This window comes from Malassezia sympodialis, genomic scaffold (genome assembly GCF_000349305.1).
Source record: "Malassezia sympodialis ATCC 42132 genomic scaffold, msy_sf_1, whole genome shotgun sequence".
Taxonomy (NCBI): domain Eukaryota; kingdom Fungi; phylum Basidiomycota; class Malasseziomycetes; order Malasseziales; family Malasseziaceae; genus Malassezia; species Malassezia sympodialis.
In genome coordinates, this window is record NW_017387799.1 from 396797 (window position 1) to 415762 (window position 18966).

Sequence of the window (18966 nt, forward strand, 5' to 3'; positions counted from 1 at the left end):
CGTGGAGTAACGCGGTGGTGCCGCACGGGCGTGTGCCGCCCACCAACGACCATGTCGTACCTGGACCGCTTCAAGACGGCTGCTCGCAAGGCGGGCGAGCAGGTACGCACCGTGTTTTCACGCAGGCCACTACCTTTGCATCGCGCGCCCAGACCCAGATTGGCACACACGCGCGCAACGTGCACGCTGGCTTTAGCCTCCCGTCGGAGTGCCAGCGCGCAGCCAACATTCTGCAGAGTTTCCTGGCGGACCCGAACAACCCCGAGTCGGCACTCAACTCGATTCCAAAGTCTGTGTTGTTGCAGGCCAAGGGTCTCGCGGTGTTCACTGTCGTCAAGGCCGGCTTTGTGTGGTCGGGCAAGGCTGGCAGTGGCGTCGTGATGGCCCGCCTGCCCGATGGCTCGTGGTCGGCGCCCAGCTGTATCTTCACGGCTGGCGTCGGTTTCGGTTTCCAGATCGGAGCAGACCTCACTGAATTTGTGATTGTGATGAACACCGAGGAAGCTGTGCGCTCGTTTGGCCTCGCCGGCAACCTCACGATTGGCGGCAACCTCAGTACGGCTGTGGGGCCGATCGGTACCGGCACCGGTGTCTCCAGTGCGATCCTGCACTCCTCACCGATGTTCACGTACAGCCGGAGCAAGGGCCTGTACGGCGGTCTCTCGCTCGAGGGCACCGTCCTTATGGAGAACAAGGAGGCCAACACGACCTTTTACGGGCAGCCGATCCCTGCGATGGACCTGCTGCTGGGCAAAGTGCCCGCCCCTGAGGTCGCCTCCGTCATGTACGAGGTCGTCGAGGCTGCTGAGCAAGTCGACGAGTCAGGGCTCCCCGACCAGGCCTATGTGCCACACGAGCAGTTCGGCGGCCTTGCACAGGCACTACACACAGAAGACGAGCATGAGGATGAATCAGCGCCGGCGCAGCCGGCGTCCGCGCCCATGTCGAATGAAAAGCCTGCTATGTAGAATGCGGTAGAGGTGGCCGTGCTGTAGGTGCAGGCCGTTCCATCATGGTTCCAGAAGACGCCTGGAGGGGCTCGGCCTCTTCCAGCACAACGCCGGGCACCTGCACCGCGCCGGGCGGCACGAGCATCGCCGGTGCTGTGGATACCTCGTCCTCCTCCGATACGCGCGCCAGCTTTGTGAGCGCCTCGATCAGGTCCTCGGCGAGCGTGTCCGTATTGGGCCGATCTTCCTCGCGTGGCTCCCATCCGACCGGTGGACTGCCTGGCGGGCTGATGAGAAACTCTCGCTCAGGTGCGGGCGGTGCTAGAAAAGGGCCTGAAGTTTCCATCGAGTGGGCCACAACACACTCACCTGATGGCAAGTACGTAAGTGGCGTGGTATGATGCAGGTACACCCGAAGCATATGCGTGTCGTCCATGCCATGCTCTGCCTCTTGAGCCGTTGCGCGTTGCGCAGGCGTCCTATCCCACTCGGAAGACGGAAGGAGCACGCGATCAAGTACCTTTTTGACGCGCATGGCGTCGTCAGCACTTTCAAAGACCACGAGGCATTGCCCAAACGCCGGCTGTGGCGCCCACGACACGAGGGGGCCGATGCCGTGCAGCAGCTCATGGAACTGCTGCACCAGCGCGTCCGACTCAAAAAACTCGGTCGGCAGATTCGCAAACATGAGGGTATTGGTATAATAGGCACCATTCTACCGTTAATAAGGCCGAAAGCGTACATCTTGAGAGTGCTCTGACTTCACCTTGCCTGGTGCCGATTCATTGTTGGCCTCCGTCTCGTCTTCGTCTTCGTCCTCGTCCTCGTCGATGGTACTAGAGTCCAGCGCAGCCAGTCCAGCCAGAGGATGCGAGTCACTCGAAGCTCCCACTGATGGGTATAGAGACGCTCCATACGAGAGCGACTCGAAGAGCTGATCCACTGTCGTCAGTGCATTCCACGTACGCGTATCCGCGTCAGGCGTCGCCAGCCACATTTCCTTCACGGCCTCTTCCTCTTCATCTGAGTCCGCATCCTGCTCAGGGTGATCGTCCAGCTGACAGTACAGGCACGCTTCGCGGTACAGACCATCAAGCGCCATGTCATCAGGTACAGAGCGCGAGACCGCGTGCAGGGCCACAGACGTGTAAGACAGCGCAAATCCTTGCATGTCCTGCGAATCGTTGGGAAGAAACGTAATGTCTTTCTCCGTCAGCCACAGGCGACCACGGGCATGCAGCACAGCGGGCGCGGTCGCCGCCTCAGCGGGGCACACGTCTGAAGGCGCTGGCTGCATGCGCAGCGACACGCTCGGTAGTTCCTGAATAAGTGCGGGAGGAATTTCACTAAAAGACTCCGGCGTGGAAGTCTGTAGATCGTCTGCGGCTTCGACCGCGCGATACACGGGCGCTTCCGACACCCGGCGCAGCGGCATGGCGGTAGCGACCGTGGCTGCACGCGCCCGTGACGCGCTAGGGCCATCTATGCTGAGTCAGCACTGAGAGAATGTAGTCTGTCACGTGATATTTTCCTAGGACCCGCAGGGAAGAGTAGGACCAGCTCCGTCTCGCTCTCTCAACCTCGTCCAGAAGCCATCAAGATGGGCAGCTCTTCGAACCCGGCTCACAAGGCAGGCGTCCCCCGCACTGGTATGTGAAATCAGCGAGAGACCGACAGGACTAACATAGAGTAGACCTCGTTTGGGGTATTAACCGCGGTCACCCTACCAACCGCCGCATCCTCGCCCCCCGGCCCGTCAGCAAGAAGGCGGTCGCCAGCGAGCGCGTGAAGGCGGTGCGCAGCGTGATCCGTGAGGTGGCTGGCTTCGCTCCCTACGAGCGCCGTGCTATGGAGCTGATCCGTAACTCGAAGGTATGTTCTGCCACCGGGTCTGTATCTGCGGGTGATGATCACCCGTTAGCGGGACGTCGCGTTGCAGGTCGGGCCCTTTGCATCTCTACAGAGACTAACTATTCAGGATAAGCGTGCGCGCAAGTTTATCAAGCGCCGCATCGGTACCATTGGCCGTGCAAAGCGGTATGTATATTATGGTTATCAGACATGCTAACATCAACAGCAAGATGGAGATCCTGACGGGTGTCATTGCCGAGCAGCGCCGCGCCGGTCACTAAGGATGTTCTCGTTTACGCCTATATTCCACCCACATAGTGGTCAAAAAGCATCGCCCTGCTGAGGCAGGCATTGTATGGCACAGTTTGATGGCGTATGGCCGATGGTGCAGCGGCACAGGCCTAAGGTTCAATGCAAACATGTCTATGTACACCCTCTGTGGTTTAATGTTTGTCACCGTGTTCTGACATGGTGCCTTCTCGACCCCAGGACGAGGAACTACGTAGTGGCTTGCAAAGGCTCTGCTCTATGAGAGGCATTGAGCGCTCGCCTTCCATGGCTCTGGTCCCTCATAGTGTGGGGCCACTGGCGCTAGCACGCAGAAGCTGCGCAGGGAGTCTGCCATCATCCGAGATGGGCGATGCAAAAACAGGAAGGGGCCTAGTAGGCACGTGTTCAAAAAAACCCGTGACGAATTTTCGGCCAGACCTGCCGCTACCGCTAGATCACCATGGCGGAGTATGATCTAACGCAGAAGCTTCTTGCGTACGTGGATCCGCATCTGGGACTCCGTCTTTTGTCGCATCTGAGCACAAAGGATCTCTTTGATGCCAAGGATCTTGCTAAGGCGCAGTATGAGCTCGCTAAGCACACTTCATTGGTGCAGGACTTGCCTCAGTTCCACCAGCAGGCATACCCTGGCGAGTCTGTGCCCGAGGTGATCAACCAGCTGAAGAGCCAGGTGGAAGAGAAGCGCGAGAAGCTCGAGAAGGAGGCGGAGCGTGTACTTGCCGTCGTCGAAGACCCGAACGTGGCCAGCGCGCTGAAGCAGGACAAGACGCCCAAGCTTGCATGGCTCCAGCAGCATCACCAGCTCACGGCGGATCAGATCCAAGTGCTGTACCAGTATGGTCGCTTCCTTTTCTCTTGCGGCAACTACAGCAAGGCGGCCTCGTACCTATACCACTACCACGGGCTCATGCCCGATAGCTCGTACAGCGAGTCGGTCCTGTGGGGCCAGCTGGCGTGCTATATCCTCACGGACGAGTGGGAGCGGGCGCTAGATGCCCTCACAGTGCTTCGCGACTACATCGATTCGCTGCGTGTGCCGGCACCTGCGAAGAATGCTCTCACGCATGAGGACATTCTGCAGAAGCGCGCGTGGCTGCTTCATTGGAGTCTCTTTGTGTTCTTCAACCATGCGGCAGGCCGTGTCAAGCTAGTCGAATTGTACCTGAGCCCTGCTTACCTGAACGCGATGCAAATGTCGTGCTGGTGGCTCCTGCGCTACCTGGTTGTGGCTGTCCTCCTTACCCGACGAGTGACGCCTCGTGGTTATATGGTGGAGAGCAACGGGACATCGAACAAGCTTAGCACGCAGACCGCGCTGCGCGAGGTCTCCAAGGTGATCCAGATGGAGTCATACCGCCTGCAGCCCGACCCGGTGATCGACTTCTTCCGTCTGCTGTACGTTGAGCTCGACTTTGATGGCGCGCAGGCCGAACTTGCCGGGGCCATGCAGCTCGCGCACTCAGACGTATTTATGCAGGCCCATGCGGATGCCATTGTCGAGCAGGCGCGTTTCCTGGTCAGTGAAGTGTACTGCCGCATCCACCAGAAGATTGACATTGCCGACCTGGCTACACGATTGAACCTCTCGCGCGAGGAGGGCAACAAGTGGGTCGAGATGCTGGTGGCCGAGACCAAGGCCGATGCGCAGATCAACGTACAGGAAGGTGTGGTGCTGATGAACCAGAACCGCCCCGTTTTATACCAATCGGTGGTCGACAAGACTCGTGGTATCGCGCTCCGCACTTCGGCGCTGGCGCAGGCGATCGAGCGCCATGCGGGCGGCGCACAGCGCCTGGATCGCAAGGTGGGCGACGATGTCGAGCATGAGGACGGCGACGTGGACGGAGATGAAGAGGACATGGAGGCTGAGCCTGAGGAGGCTGAAGCGGCGTAGACTACGAACGCGTAGTTACATAAAAGGATACATCTCTTCCGGTTCGCTGGAAGCGGCCGTGGTCCGCCTCGGTGACGAGATACCCATCACCTGGTACTGCGAGCCCATGCCGCTTCCATCGATGAGACGCGCAGCGGCGCGCTCTATGTCAGCCCGGCGCTCCGGCGGGTTTGACTCGACTAGCTTCTTCACGCGGAGTGACAGGCCCAGCGCATTCAAAAACGCACGCTGCGGCATCGGTCCGTAGCTAAAGGCATCCGTCATGTGCAACGCCTGCGCAAGGAACGCAAAGTCCACATTCGCCGTAAGGTCCGACTGGCCCGGGAGCGATAGGGGATCCACAATCTCATGGGCGCGGAAGGCACGAAAACTGTCGCTGAAGAAGCGGAAGCCACCATAGTCCACCACCAGGCCACAGCCTCCCAGGGACGGCTTCGCACGCGCCGCAGCGAGCTCGTCGGACGGCGGCGCAGGCTGCCCGTCGGGGCCAGGCCGCAGTGCCGGGTACCCCGACACGAGTTCGCCAACGCGACGAGCTGCTGTCCAGCTCACAGGACTCACTTCGACGCGCTGACCTGGCTGCAGGGACTTGAATCGCTCAGAATTCGCTACAAGCAGCTGAGACCAGGCCGTCGCACCGGGTGACAGAACAAAACGAAGCCCTGGTTCCTGCGGTGGTTTGTTGAGATCAGCGGCCTTTATCACAGAGACAGGCGCTGTCTTTTCGTCGATGTCCACCATGACTTCGCGCCAGCCTTGCGCATGCTTCTCAAAGATATGGATGGGCAGGGCATCGAAGAACTCATGTGCGACAAGGATGGTCCATGATTCCGGATCGACAGCGGGCCGCTCATACGTCGGGAACCATTCGATGCGAATCTCTTCTGGCTTGAGTTTCTCGATTGGAGTATCAGCATTTGCCAGGGACCGATGCAGACGCGCAAGGGTCTGACTCAGTGCCGCCTCCTGACGTTCGATGAGCAGCGGCGAGGCCTCCACCAGCTCCAGCGAGCGGAGCGCTGCCATCATATCGGGAAATGCAGAGAAGGTGCGCAAAATATCACAAAGCAGTGTGCCACGGCCAGGGCCCAGCTCGACCAGGCGGACCCGCGGCGGCCTACCGGCGGCCTCCCATCGCGATACGAAAAACACGGCCATCAGCTCGCCAAATACCTGGCTAATCTCAGGGGATGTAATAAAGTCACCGCGAGTACCCAGTATATCCGTCGACTCGGAGTTGCTCTTGCTCGCATAGTAGCCATAGTCCGGGTTCGTCAAGCAGGCCTGCATGTACGCGGGAACCGTGAGGGGACCGCGGGCCTGGTACAATCAGCGGTCGAGGTGCACATACCTTGATTGTGTCGGTGAGGATCTTCTTCAGCTGACCCTCTTGTAGCCTCGGATCAGTAGAATAGGCGCGCATGGCGTGCCACCGCGGCACACGCAGCGCACGCAGCACCGAACGACGTAGCAGCATGATGGTGTCGTGCTTAACTAAGCGGCTGCAGTGGGGTCGAAAAAAATGGCCTCGCGTGCCCCGAGCAGCCCCTACGCCCATGGCGCCTCCCTCGAGCTCGGGCAAGCGTCGCGCAGCAGACGGGGCAGAGATGCCTGCGTCTAAGAAAAAGTCTAGTGTTTCCCAGGAACAGGTGCAGATGGTCGTGGAAGAGGGTGCAGGCATTGGACCAGCCCTGGGTACGTGGCTCGAGGACGCTCACACCAGTGTCGCTATCGGACTTTTGCCCGGATAAGAGCACACGCTTTTCAATGTTTGGTGCACCAAGCGACTCTGTCGATGACAGTAATGATGAAGATGCACTAGCGTCCATGAACGACCGCCTCCTTCTCGCGGCCGATACGGGTGTCATGCAATATACCAGCAGCAACTGGGGCTGGGGCGCCTCGGCCCAGGCGCCGCCTGAGCTGCGTCGTGAGACGCGCGGATATTCAGGAGATTATCTGCTGGGAGTGTATGACCCTGCCACAAAGAGCGTGACCCTGCGCAAAGTCCCTATGTTCACGCTGAACCGCTCTGTGAAGGCCTTGACGAACCTCAGCTCGATGGCGACCGATCGCGGGCGTGATGAAGGCTTTGACTACACCAAGGCACGTCGCGACCTAGGCGAGGCTTTCGGTAACAAGAAGCAGAAGCAGGCGGCTCGCAACATGGACCGCATGAAGGTCAACACGGAACATATGGACAATATCCTGGAGCATGTGGCCCTGGGCATCGATGAATCGTCTGCATCACTGCCCTCAGAGGTAGAGCTTAACGCGGCGTTGAACGCCAGTCGCGCGCTCCCCAAGGCCAACCTGGAGGCAAGCGAGCCCGCTGAGGTGTACCCGGTGGATTCGCTGGTGCCCCCTACGCTGCTGAAGGCGCTACAGACGCGCTTCCTGCTCAAGTGTACTTCATCGTCGGAGCTCGGCAAGGCCATGCGAGTTTTGTCGCTGCCGTCGCCGTGGCTCCTGCCTCTTCTATGGCAACATGTGCAGACGGCGCAAAATGACGCTGGATCCACGTCCAAAGCCATGGAACTAGTCCGCCTGGGCTATGTGGTGGCCATCCTATTGACGTTCCGCAAACACACTCGGCTGCTAAACAAGGGCGATGATGGAGCGACGCTTCTGTCGCAGAAGATGCGCCTGCCTGAAAATGAAAAGGACATGGTTATGGAATACCTTTTGTCACAGTTTGCCGAACAATCGCGCGGATCGCAAAGGTACGTCCCCGGCGCTGACAACAGCTCCACCGTCACTTCCACGGGCGAGACCCGCTTGTTGGCCACTATCGTGGTGCTTGCTTTGCACCTGGATAACTTTAGCGTGGCACCCCAGCGCATTGCTCAGGAGCTGAGTGTGACAACACAGAGGTATGTCTGCATATTTGACATGTACAGAGTGAATGAGATTTGCAAGTCGCTCGGCTGCTCCAGCTCGCAGTCGACCCAGCATGGGGTCGGTGAAGAGGGAGTTGTGACTCATCAGGAACGCCGCTGGCGCTTGCGCCTCCCACTTTCGTTCCCGAATCAACGGAAGCGCGCACCGGCTCGTCGTTAGCTTGTAGCCAAGGACGTTGTAGTCCAAGACATATCCGGCATGCTTGCCATAGCCAGGGGAGGTATATGCCGCCCACGTTCGGCAGCAGCAGGGCTTGCATGCATGTCGTAGTATTCTTGAAGCAAAACATGGCGTACATGGGGCGGAATCTTGTGGGTACGAGCTTCCATTTGCGCGCGCGCCGCCTCCAGCGAACGGTATGCACTGCGCTCAATACGGGCCATTTGTTTTTCGCCTGGGATTTAGTAGCACAAACATACACTCCATATCGTAGTTTTGTAGAACCTCCTGGACCTGCTCCTCGGAGAGCGAGCGTGTCCGCCCCGGCCGGGTGCGCTTGCGACCCATGATCGACGTCGGAAAGTTAAACGGCCAGCATCAACACAACATCTGTTCACGTGATGTGTCCGTGCACGCGTCGAGCCGACCCTCATCATCATGGGCACGACCATGCGGCGCCACACATGGGCTAGAGAGATGCTCGAAGCGCAGGGATTACATTTCGATACGCGTCGACTACCACACACAAAACAAACACTTCCATTTGGATACATAGAACTGCACAAGCACGGTATCCTGACAATTGCTTGGCACCCCTCTCGTCCTGCGCATTGGAGCTACTGGCGCATTTATCCTGACCCGGTCATAGCGACCCTGACGGATGTCCCGTGCGGTGCCTCCATACCTGACGTGGATGACGATCCGAGGCCGACACGGGCACCTAACTCTCACGACCCTCCTCCACGAGATGCCGCGTACACGCTTCACGTCGCCATCCGATGGATCTGTCGCTTGCATGCACACACGCCCATCGGCGCATGGGACGATATGCATGTAGCAAACGGAGTTCGGCAATGGTTTGCAGGCACAGCGGTGTACACACGAGCGACGGCCATAGCCTACTCGGCTCCGCCACAGCAGCCTCCTGACTTTGAGCTGCGCGTATACTGCATGCACCGAGTGAATCAGGCATGGCAGCACGACTGCGTACTGATTCGTATTGATCGTGCACGGAAGATCGTGAGGGTGCAACACGACCAAGCTTGTGCATCTCAAAAGCGACGCACCATGGAAACTGTGGAGTTCGGTCGCACCCAGTCCATATTAGAGACCGAAGTAATGCACGCCTTCGACCGCTGGGTGTTGCATCAGGCCTTGCGCATGCACACGTGTGCGGATACCCTCTTGGCCCAGCAATCTGCGCATTCAATCGCACCAGAGCCATCAAAGCCTCTCTCGCCCGAGCGGCGGAGGAAGCTTCTCGAGAGAGAAAAAACGTGGTACATGCGACGGCGTGCGCTGTGGCCATTGGGTCGCAGCCGGCTAGAGGCGCGCATGGAGTGTAGGGAGGCAGCGAAGCAGCCCCGATCATAGAAGTGAATACTTCTCTTCGGCACGCATTAGTGGCCCCCCATTACTATGGGTCCGCGTCCATGTCGATGAGCCATGAGGGACTCACCAACTTGGTATGGCGGACCTGAAGCAAAAAGGACAGGCGCTGCGCCTGTAGTATGTCTGCGCACTAGGATTGGGTGGAGGAAATCGGGCTGTCCACATAAGCAGGCTGCGGCATGCGCCAGCGAGGGCAGCATGCCACCGGGTGATAATGGATGGGCCTAGTAGGTTCTGTAACATGACTGGCAGGGCCTGAATGGTACGTGTTGTCGTTTTCCGACTTTCGTTTACGTTTCGGATTCGACACGTACTATCACAATGGGATTGTCTGTGTCGCGCTTGCTGTCGGGCCTCTTTGGCAAGAAGGAGATGCGTACGTGCCTTTCCTTTGCTTATGTTCGCAGGCATTCTGATGGTTGGTCTTGATGCCGCCGGTAAGACGACCATTTTGTACAAGCTCAAGCTCGGTGAGATTGTGACCACAATCCCTACCATCGGTATGTGTGCAGCTATGACGGCGATTGCCGTCTGAGACAGGTCTAACATGCAGGTTTCAACGTCGAGACAGTGGAATACAAGAACATCTCGTTCACCGTGTGGGATGTCGGTGGTCAGGACAAGATTCGTCCTCTGTGGCGCCACTGTATGTTTGCTATGGCTCATTCCAGACTTCCAAAACACGCAGGGCATTATCTTCGTGGTCGACTCGAACGACCGCGAGCGTATTCCCGAGGCGCGTGAGGAGCTGCAGCGCATGCTGAACGAAGACGAGCTGCGCGACGCTCTTTTGCTTGTGTTTGCGAACAAGCAGGATCTGCCGAACGCGATGAACGCGGCGGAGATCACGGACAAGCTGGGTCTTCACAGCCTGCGTCAGCGCCAGTGGTTCATCCAGGCCACGTGCGCGACGAGCGGTGACGGTCTGTATGAAGGCCTTGAATGGGTATGTGCGGTGCGAAGACTAACAGGCAGCTGAGCACGAACTTGAAGCGCCGTGGTTAGTGGACCCATGTCATATGGGAGATGTTGTCCAAGGCTCTATGCCCCATATATGCGGCGGTATCTCTAGCTGCATCAGGGGGAGACGTATCCATTTGGCCCTGTAGGTAGTGTATGTGAGACCGCGAGCGATGGCCATGTCCATTCATGACAAGGTCCGCAACATGGCATGTGCGCAAGGCGCGCCTTTGACGGCGGATGTGCTCCTTCGGGCTGAGCGCCGGCAAGTCACATGCGCACAAAATGACCCCTTCTCTCATTGGGCCCTTCTCGTGCAAGGTCGGCTTAACGTACGCGTGGCCATCACAGATTGTAAGGCGACGGCGTGGTGTTCTTGCTCCCTGTAGGTTAGCCGTGAAGAGGTAGCTGCATCGAAGAGCGGAATCTCGGCGAGCCTTTGGGTAGACTGCCAATTATGGATACCCCAGGGTCGAAGCGCAAGCTCTCCAAGAACCTGGGGGTCCGCTGGAAACAGCTTTGGAATGGAGCCAGCGCCCGTGCAACCAGCGAGGGGAACCATCGTGTCGAGGGCTCTGACCTACCGAGGAAAAACCCTCAGGGTGGCTTCGTGCCACCAAGCATTCCGTCGCGGTGGCGGAAGAGCTCGGTTGTGAAGCCCCATGAAGATGCCGGTGCGCCGCAGGATCCGGGTCTGACAGCCGATGACACGAGCGTGACTTCGTCGACGCCGTCGACCTACGCGGATACTCATGCGGCCCAGCCATCATCGCGGCGGCGAAAACTCTGGATGCCTGGAACGCACATTGACGAGCTTAGCACGCCGGGCCAGTTCCCTGAGGGCGAGAGCCGAGCGAGTGCACGCGACTTTTTAATGGCCTCACTGAAGTTGCCCGCACTGCTGGGTCTGGATACAAACTTTAAGGCGGACACAGGCTTCTTTGGGTTGGACCAGTCGGGCAATACGGAGACGGAGGACAGCGCGACGCCCGAGATCCCGACGCGCGCACCAGGCGATACGGACATTGAAACGGATCCGGAGGACCGCACAGACTACGTTGAGTATCCTCGTAAAGCGCCGAAAGAGAGGCAAAAAAGTTATAATGCTGGCGTAAAGAGCTCACCGGAGCATGTCTCCCCGCGGGCGGTGCCACGACGGCTGGACGACGACACCTGGAGCATCGGAGACAATGCGGACGGCCACATGGCGAATAGTTCGAACGAGTTGCACCCCAGTGCACCACGGTCGGCTGCGTTGAGCAAGACTCTGCATGAGCTGGACGAAGTCGAGATCAGCGAGTTTCTAAATCACTTTAGCCGACACACGCGCGAAGTGCATCTCCCTAGCGCAGCGCGGCACTTCACGCGTATGCCGCAGTGGTCCGACTTTGCGTACTCGTCCGACGAGGACGAAGAGAACATCCAGCCATTTGCACCAAGCGAGTCGCTTGCCAATCGCCACCGCCGCTCGCGCTTGCTCATGCATGTGGATCGTGGACTGCACATGCTCGAAGTGCCCAACGTGGCAGTACCGAGTGTTGTGACATCGGCGTGCTCGACGCCTGGCGATAATTCAACGACCCGGCGTCGAGGCATCGATGGCGATTTGCAGCGCTCCAATTCGATGAGCACCATGCCGGAGGTCGCCAAGCTTAAGGAGGGTGTGGATGCGGCGATGCCGGCGGGTATATCAACTAGTGGTGCCTCTGAGAAACTCCTGGACTCGCCCATCAATGACCGATCGCAAAAGCATTTTCGTGTTGCTGACGATGCCGCCGAGATCCCGCCCGACTTGCACGACGATCATGTGGATGGTGTGGCGTTCTGTGTGGCTTACTTTCTCGCACTGGTCGAGCAGTACGCGCCAGACGACCTGGACGAGGCGCCGGTGACCGAGTACCGCGAGAGCCGCGCACGCTCGCACATTGAACGTTTGTATATCATTGCGCCTTTCTGGGAGCAGCTCGCGGCGAATCTACGTACGCTGTACTGCTGGGAAGTCCCGCGACGCACGGCGGCCGCGGCTATGATCTATTTTGTGCTATGGTACACGGACATGCTGCCGAGTGCCTTTTTCCTGACGCTGCTGTACTACGTGCTGCAGTTCCGTTACTTTCCGCAGGACGAGTCGCTGCTGCACCAGCGTGTGCACGAGCGCATGGTGCGCGGGCAGCATGCGAACCGCTTGGCGGAACGCCTCAAGCGGCGAAGTCGGCTGGACATTTTGGATCTGTACAAGCGGTGGGCAAGTACGTATGGTGTTGTAAGCCAAGTGGCGGCGGGCGACGTCGCCGACTTTCACGAAAAGATCAAGAACCTGCTGCTATGGCGCAACCCCCGGGCGAGCCAGCGGACTGCGATTATCCTGCTGCTGATCAGCCTCCTTGTGACGCTTGTCAGTCCGGCGCTCGTGTTCAAGGCGTTTTTCTTTTTCTGTGGCATTACGTTTTTTGCGCTCATGCCGCTGCAGACGCTGTATCCCCGGTACCGACGCGCACTCAACCCGCTGTGGTGGGCCGTGCTGGGTGCGCCGACCGATGCGCAATGGGCGATCCAGCTGCTCCGCAAGCGCCACAGGCGGTACCAAGAGTGGCTACACACGATGGAGACGCGTCGGAGCCCGGGCGGCGGCACGACGAGCGGCGGCTACACGAGCAGCTCGGATGTGCCGCCGCCGCCGCTAACCGCTGCAGACGGGCGCTTCGCACAACTGCCAGCAGACACCGCGCCGGCGGAGTCCACGTCGAAGCGCTCAAAATCGAATGACGACATGGACCGGCGCAAGCTCGATACGTTCCTGTGTCAGCTCCATGGTGTGCCCGGCCACTTGGTCGTCACGCCATCGCACGTGTACTTTAGTTCCCTACGCGTAATGGGCGCTGGCAACAAGCACTATGTGACGCGCCTCGAAGATATCATGGGCCTGCGCAAGACGCAAGGCAGCCGCTTCTGGCTGTGGGACAGCCACGGTTTGAAGATCACGCGACGCGGCCGCAACACGTTGCTGCTGGCCAATATGGCGCGCCGCGACGAGGCATTCAACCTGCTGCTCACCCTCGCCTCGCACCAGATCCAGGACTTGTAGTTTGTATGATAATTAGGGCCATTGCGTGCGGCGCTTGCCGTTGACCCACCCGTCCCGGCGGATCAGCTCGGCACCGCGCTCCGCAATCATCAGGATCGTCAGCATCGGGTTCACCGACGGGATCGTGGGCATGACACTCGCATCACACACGCGCAGGCCCTTCATACCCACCACCGCGAGGTTCGACTGGTCGACTACGACCGTACGCTGCTCCTCGCTCGCAGCCTGACCGGCCGCCGCCGGCGTGCCCATGCGGCAGGTGCCCGCGGGGTGGTACACCGTGTGGTGCACCTTGCGCGCGTAGGCGCTCAGGTCCTCGTCCGACTGGCACGCGGGGCCCGGCGCGACCTCACGCACGAGGTGCTGGCGGAACTGGGGATGCTCCGCAATCTTGCGCGCAATCTTCATGCCCTCGACCATGAGACGCTCGTCGTAGCGGTCCTTGTCGGCAAAGTACTGGAAGTCGATCAGCGGCTTCTCGGCGGGGTCCGCACTGGCCAGCCACACCTTGCCGCGGCCGCGCGAGCGCATGGCGTTCGGCGTCATGCAGATAGCGTGCTTCGGCACCGGGTAGCCCGCGCGCGCCGTATTTTCCGTGAAGGGGATCTGGTAGATATGGAACATGAGGTCCGGACCGGGGTGCGGCACGGGCTCCGCGTCCGGTGGGAGCGCGCGCACAAACAGGCCTGCATCGGACGTCATGACCGTCTCCTGCGGCGTGTCGCGCGTCTCCCAGATGATGATGGACTCGGGGTGGTCGTTCAGATTCCGGCCAACGCCCGGTAGGTCGTGGCGGCACGCAATGCCGACCTTTTCAAGGTCCTCGCGCGCGCCAATACCTGAGAGGAGCATCAGGCGCGGCGTGTCGAACGCGCCAGCGGCGAGGATCACCTCGCGACGCGCCCGGATCGTCGAGGCGCGCCCGTCCTTGCCGATGACGTGCACACCCCGCACATGCAGCGGGTCCTGCGCATCGAACGCGAGCGCACGCACCCACGTGTCGAGGAACAGATGCAGGTTGCGGCGCGGCGACGCGCCGCCCGGCATGATCGGGTGCATGTACGCCGTGCTCGCACTGCTGCGGTAGCCGTTGTACGGGTCGTACGCAATATTGAAGAAGCCCACCGCCTTACGGAAGCCCCCGCGGTACGCAATCTGCGCATTCATGTCCTCGAGGATCGGCGCGCCCGTCGTGTCGGAGCTCGCCTGCACCCAGTCGCGCACCACGTGGTTGCGCTGCTGGGGCGCGATGGGCGTGATGTTCATTTTCAGGCGCAGGCCGTACGGCTGCAGCGTCTTCGCGTCCCAGTGGGGGCACCCGTGGTGCTGCGCCCAAATGTCCAGGTCCTCGTTGAAGGGGAAGAACGAGATGAGCGTGTTGTGCGACGAGCAGCCGCCCAGGATGCGGGCGCGCGAATGCAGGATGTGCGAGTTGCCATGCGGCTGCTCGGTCGTCGTGTACCCAAAGTCGTATTCGCCGCCGAGCATCTCGAGCCAGCGGCGCAGGTTCAGCGCACGTTCTTCGTGCTCGTCGCTGGGGCCCGCCTCGATGACGGCCACGGAGACGCCTGCGTCCTCCGTCAGGCGGTTCGCGAGCACACAGCCAGCCGTGCCGCCGCCCACGATCACATAGTCAAACTCGGCCTCGTCGCCGGGCTGCAGGTGCGAGGCAATGGCGGACAAGCGGTTGTGGGCACGAGGTGCCATGGTAAATGAAGACGAAAAAATCAGGCGACCAGGCTTGGCATGGGCCTACGCACGTGAAGGTCTACGTGCCCCTACTAGTAGTTCCAGCCGTCGCGCGCGAGGCGCTCGACCTTGTCCATCACGCCCTGCTCCATGTCGTCCATGTACGCCTGCATCTTGGCGAGGTAGGACGGGATGCCCGTGCCGAGGATGCGCACGGCCAGGAGCGCCGCGTTCAGACTGTTGTTGATCGCCACTGTCGCCACAGGCACACCGCGCTGCGTCAGTCACATATACGTACCGGCATCTGCACAATGCTGTGCAGCGAGTCGACGCCGTCGAGCGTGCTTCCCTTCACAGGCACGCCAATCACAGGCACAGGCGTTTGCGCAGCGACCATGCCGGGCAGGTGCGCTGCGCCCCCCGCGCCCGCAATGATGATGCGCACGCCCCGCGCTGGCGCACTGCGCGCATAGTCGCGCATACGGTCAGGCGTGCGGTGCGCACTCACAATCGTCAGCTCAAACGGCACATCCATCGCCTTGAGTGTCTGGGCGGCCGGCATCATCACAGGTAGGTCGCTATCGCTCCCCATAATGATGCCCACGAGCGCCTGCGGATGCGAAAAGTCGCGGGCGCACTTGTCGGAGGTGGCCGGCGAGCGCTGCGCACGCTCGCGCGCCGCACCGGCGTCCCACGGCGCGGCGCTCTGCGCAGCCGCCTGCGCAAGGCGCAGCTCCTCCAACAAGGCACCCATGCGCTCGTGCACCTGCGCGTCCGATTGCCCCACCACGTTGATGTGGCCCATCTTGCGCCCAGGGCGGCACCCGCTCTTGCCATACAAATGCACCGTCGTGCCCGGCACATGCAGACTGCGCACCGCAGGCGCAAGCGTCTTCGCGAGCGCGTCGGGATCACGGCTCAGGTCCGCCAGGCCCAGCAGGTTCAGCATCGCGGCTGACGGTACTTTGAGCGCGGTGCTGCCGAGCGGCAGCCCGAGGATCGCGCGCAGGTGGTTCTCGAACTGGCTCGTCTCACACGCATCCATCGTGTAGTGCCCGCTGTTGTGGGGGCGCGGCGCAATCTCGTTCAGTAGGATCGTGCCGTCCGGCATCAAGAACATCTCCACGCCAAAGATGCCGGCGCCGGTGAACGTCGCGACGGCCTTCTCGGCAATCGCACGCGCACGCTCCGCCAGCTCGGGCGTCTCGCTGCGCAGCGGCGCATACACACTGTGGCAGATGCTGTGCTCGTGCACCGTCTCCACCGCCGGGTACGAAGCGACGTGGCCGTCGACACTGCGCACGACCATCACCGCAAGCTCCTTGGCGAATGGCGCCCACCTTTCCGCGTAGAGTGGGCGCGAGCCACCGCCCAGCGCCGCAATGGCCGCATCCACGTCGTCCAGGCTGCGCAGCGTATAGTTGCCCTTCCCGTCGTACGCCTGCGTGCGTGACTTGAGCATGAGCGGCAGCTGGAACCGCTCGACGGCCGCTTGCACCGCTGCATGCATATCCTCGTTGTTGTCGATGGCCAGGGAGTCGACGACCGGCACGTCGTGCGCGTGCAGGTGCTCCTTTTGCGAATACTTGTCCTGGATCAGGCGGATCGTCGCGGGCGCCGGGTGGACGGCGCGCACGAGGCGCTCGTCCAGCACGGCCTGCAGCTCATCGGCGTCCACATGCTCTATCTCCACGGTGAGCACATCCACCTGCGCGGCCAGCTCGTGGATCTTGGCGCGGTCCGCAAAGCTGCCGTCCACATGGCGCGGCCCGTCCAGGGAGGCAGGCACGCTCGTGATCTGCTTGGCAGGCGTAAACTCGCCAACATCGAGGAATCGCACGGCTACATTCAGGCGCGAGGCAGCCTCGCCGAACATGCGGCCCAGCTGGCCACCGCCCAGCACGCCCACCACAGTGCCTTGGGGGTCCATGATCGTCGCAGAAAAAGCCGCTGCGACGCAAGGCGCCATGCTGAGTCAGCGCTCGGCCGCGCACAGACAGTGCAGGGCGCCGCTGCACGAGGCATCGCGGGCGCCGCTATGCGCCTGGTCGTCTACGATGAGGAAGACGGCGGGACACCTGCGCAGCAGGTGCAAAGTTATTTGGATCGAGACACGCACCACGATATTGGGGCGCTCGCCGTGTCGTACGCGGACATGAGCGATGCGCAATGTCATGCGCTCAGCGAGGTCCTGCGCGCGCACTGGCACATGATGACGTTGGATCCTGGGTTTGTAGGCCGTCGCACGCATACAGGTATCCGAAGGCTGGATCTCTCGTCCAATCGTATCACGTCCCTTGAGCGCGCGGGGCTCATCGATATGGTGCGCGAAAATGCCGTCTTGACGCAGCTGGAGCTACAGGCGAACGAGATTGTGGTACGTTAGCGCGCCTCACGCAGCGTTCTCGGGCGCACAAGGTGGACGAGTGCCGCCGCTTTGCGTACGCTGTATCGACCAGCACACTGCGCGTGCTCAACATGACGGCGAACCACCTCGGCGACGAGGGTATGGCGGCGTTCTTTGATGCGCTGCCCCGCACGGGCACCTCGCTGAAATCGCTGTACATCTCTGTCAACACATTCGAGTCGGCCTCGGGCTCGCTCCAGGCCGCCCGCAGCATCGCGCGCTTCCTCAGTGACTCGGGAGCGTGCCGCGGCCTCGAGCGCCTGCACCTCAATGGCAACCACTTCGGGTGGGCCGGCGTGCGCATGATTGCGCATGCAATTATGGGCTCGCGCGCTGCCTGTACGCTGGGCGGCACGGCCGACGCCACGACGCACGACGAGAGCGTACTCGATGCCGCGCCGCCCAACCGCTCGCTCATACACATCGACTTGTTTTCTACGGGGATCGACTCGTGGGCACCGGCAGAGCCCCAGACAATATATGCGAGCTGGGAGTCCAGCTCGCTCGTGACGCGGGACCGCTGGTGGAGCCTCGTGGAGCGACAGCTCGAAGAAAACGAGCGCCGCCGCAGCGCGGCGCTGAGGGCGGCCACGCAGGTGCTTGTCGCCGCACGGCTACTAGGATGCAAGGTGCATGAGGCCAATCCGCAGTGCACGTATTCGTTCCTGCGCCTTCCTCTGGAGCTGCGATTGCGCCTCATTTCATATGTGGACAGCGACGGCGTCCTCACGCACGAGCAGCTGGTGCATGTGCTGCAGTGGGCAAGCGAGCCAGGTACTATCGGGTACGGCACGAGGATAGACCCGGCACCGGCACCGGCCACGCAGCTGGTGTGGCCCATCCCGCCGTGGTCGTGGGACAACTGCTTCCAGCACCGCAGCGTTCGGCGCAACTGGCACAGCGACTCATTCGACGAGGACGATCTAGATGGCAGAGGCCCACGCGACCCTGCCCTGCTCGCGTTTTGGGAGTGCACGGGCGTAGCACACTAGCGCTCGTCCTTGGTCCGGGGGCGAACAAACCACGAGCGCACGCCTGTAGGGGGTATCGAGGCCATAGGCGGGACGTCGGCGGGCGACGCCGATAAGCGGCTCATGGGCACAGGCGGTGCCAGTCCAATCCATGGAGCGATGAACGCACGCGCGAAAATCTCGCCAAAGCCGAGCATGACGCCATTGAGGAAGGGCAGGCCGATGTTGATCGCCAGCGTCGCCGTCACAAGCAGGAGGCGGCGCGACCACGGCACGCCAGGCGCGCATATCGCAGCAATCGTGAGCTCTCCGGTAGGCGCTGGTGGCGGCGGTGGCTCGGCGACACTCGCAGCCTCGTCGATCGTCGAGAGGCTACTATCGATCGAGGGCGAGCGGCGCAGGGCCACCAGGTCCTT

The 18966-nt window shown here is 61.1% G+C and overlaps 11 protein-coding genes across 11 annotated transcripts; 7 read left to right on the forward strand and 4 right to left on the reverse strand.

Moving 5' to 3' along the window:
- Nucleotides 1-51: 51 nt before the first annotated feature.
- Nucleotides 52-952, forward strand: MSY001_0164 (uncharacterized protein; the record flags this gene model as incomplete). Its single annotated transcript, XM_018883731.1, has 3 exons — nt 52-102; nt 153-859; nt 916-952. 3 exons carry the CDS (start codon nt 52-54, stop codon nt 950-952), a joined length of 795 nt encoding a protein of 264 aa, XP_018738808.1.
- A 58-nt stretch (nt 953-1010) lies between these two features.
- MSY001_0165 (uncharacterized protein) lies at nt 1011-2385 on the reverse strand (the record flags this gene model as incomplete). Its single annotated transcript, XM_018883742.1, has 3 exons — nt 1011-1046; nt 1075-1665; nt 1693-2385. 3 exons carry the CDS (start codon nt 2383-2385, stop codon nt 1011-1013), a joined length of 1320 nt encoding a protein of 439 aa, XP_018738809.1.
- Nucleotides 2386-2550: 165 nt separating this feature from the next.
- Nucleotides 2551-3082, forward strand: MSY001_0166 (uncharacterized protein; the record flags this gene model as incomplete). Its single annotated transcript, XM_018883753.1, has 4 exons — nt 2551-2599; nt 2641-2822; nt 2872-2991; nt 3032-3082. The coding sequence occupies 4 exons, from the start codon at nt 2551-2553 to the stop codon at nt 3080-3082; spliced, it is 402 nt and encodes a 133-aa protein (XP_018738810.1).
- A 449-nt stretch (nt 3083-3531) lies between these two features.
- MSY001_0167 (uncharacterized protein) lies at nt 3532-4986 on the forward strand (the record flags this gene model as incomplete). Its single annotated transcript, XM_018883764.1, has 1 exon — nt 3532-4986. One exon carries the CDS (start codon nt 3532-3534, stop codon nt 4984-4986), a length of 1455 nt encoding a protein of 484 aa, XP_018738811.1.
- Nucleotides 4987-5001: 15 nt separating this feature from the next.
- MSY001_0168 (uncharacterized protein) lies at nt 5002-6463 on the reverse strand (the record flags this gene model as incomplete). The annotated part of the gene is made up of 2 exons (XM_018883776.1): nt 5002-6306; nt 6338-6463. 2 exons carry the CDS (start codon nt 6461-6463, stop codon nt 5002-5004), a joined length of 1431 nt encoding a protein of 476 aa, XP_018738812.1.
- Nucleotides 6464-6542: 79 nt separating this feature from the next.
- Nucleotides 6543-8046, forward strand: MSY001_0169 (uncharacterized protein; the record flags this gene model as incomplete). The annotated part of the gene is made up of 3 exons (XM_018883787.1): nt 6543-6681; nt 6710-7859; nt 7887-8046. 3 exons carry the CDS (start codon nt 6543-6545, stop codon nt 8044-8046), a joined length of 1449 nt encoding a protein of 482 aa, XP_018738813.1.
- A 1713-nt stretch (nt 8047-9759) lies between these two features.
- MSY001_0170 (uncharacterized protein) lies at nt 9760-10443 on the forward strand (the record flags this gene model as incomplete). Its single annotated transcript, XM_018883798.1, has 5 exons — nt 9760-9814; nt 9846-9938; nt 9992-10084; nt 10110-10384; nt 10414-10443. 5 exons carry the CDS (start codon nt 9760-9762, stop codon nt 10441-10443), a joined length of 546 nt encoding a protein of 181 aa, XP_018738814.1.
- A 128-nt stretch (nt 10444-10571) lies between these two features.
- On the forward strand, nt 10572-13483 carry MSY001_0171 (uncharacterized protein; the record flags this gene model as incomplete). The annotated part of the gene is made up of 2 exons (XM_018883809.1): nt 10572-10730; nt 11000-13483. 2 exons carry the CDS (start codon nt 10572-10574, stop codon nt 13481-13483), a joined length of 2643 nt encoding a protein of 880 aa, XP_018738815.1.
- Nucleotides 13484-13495: 12 nt separating this feature from the next.
- Nucleotides 13496-15190, reverse strand: MSY001_0172 (uncharacterized protein; the record flags this gene model as incomplete). The annotated part of the gene is made up of 1 exon (XM_018883820.1): nt 13496-15190. One exon carries the CDS (start codon nt 15188-15190, stop codon nt 13496-13498), a length of 1695 nt encoding a protein of 564 aa, XP_018738816.1.
- A 74-nt stretch (nt 15191-15264) lies between these two features.
- Nucleotides 15265-17102, reverse strand: MSY001_0173 (uncharacterized protein; the record flags this gene model as incomplete). The annotated part of the gene is made up of 2 exons (XM_018883831.1): nt 15265-15447; nt 15471-17102. 2 exons carry the CDS (start codon nt 17100-17102, stop codon nt 15265-15267), a joined length of 1815 nt encoding a protein of 604 aa, XP_018738817.1.
- A 390-nt stretch (nt 17103-17492) lies between these two features.
- MSY001_0174 (uncharacterized protein) lies at nt 17493-18571 on the forward strand (the record flags this gene model as incomplete). Its single annotated transcript, XM_018883842.1, has 2 exons — nt 17493-17549; nt 17573-18571. 2 exons carry the CDS (start codon nt 17493-17495, stop codon nt 18569-18571), a joined length of 1056 nt encoding a protein of 351 aa, XP_018738818.1.
- Between the last annotated feature and the right edge of the window lie 395 nt (nt 18572-18966).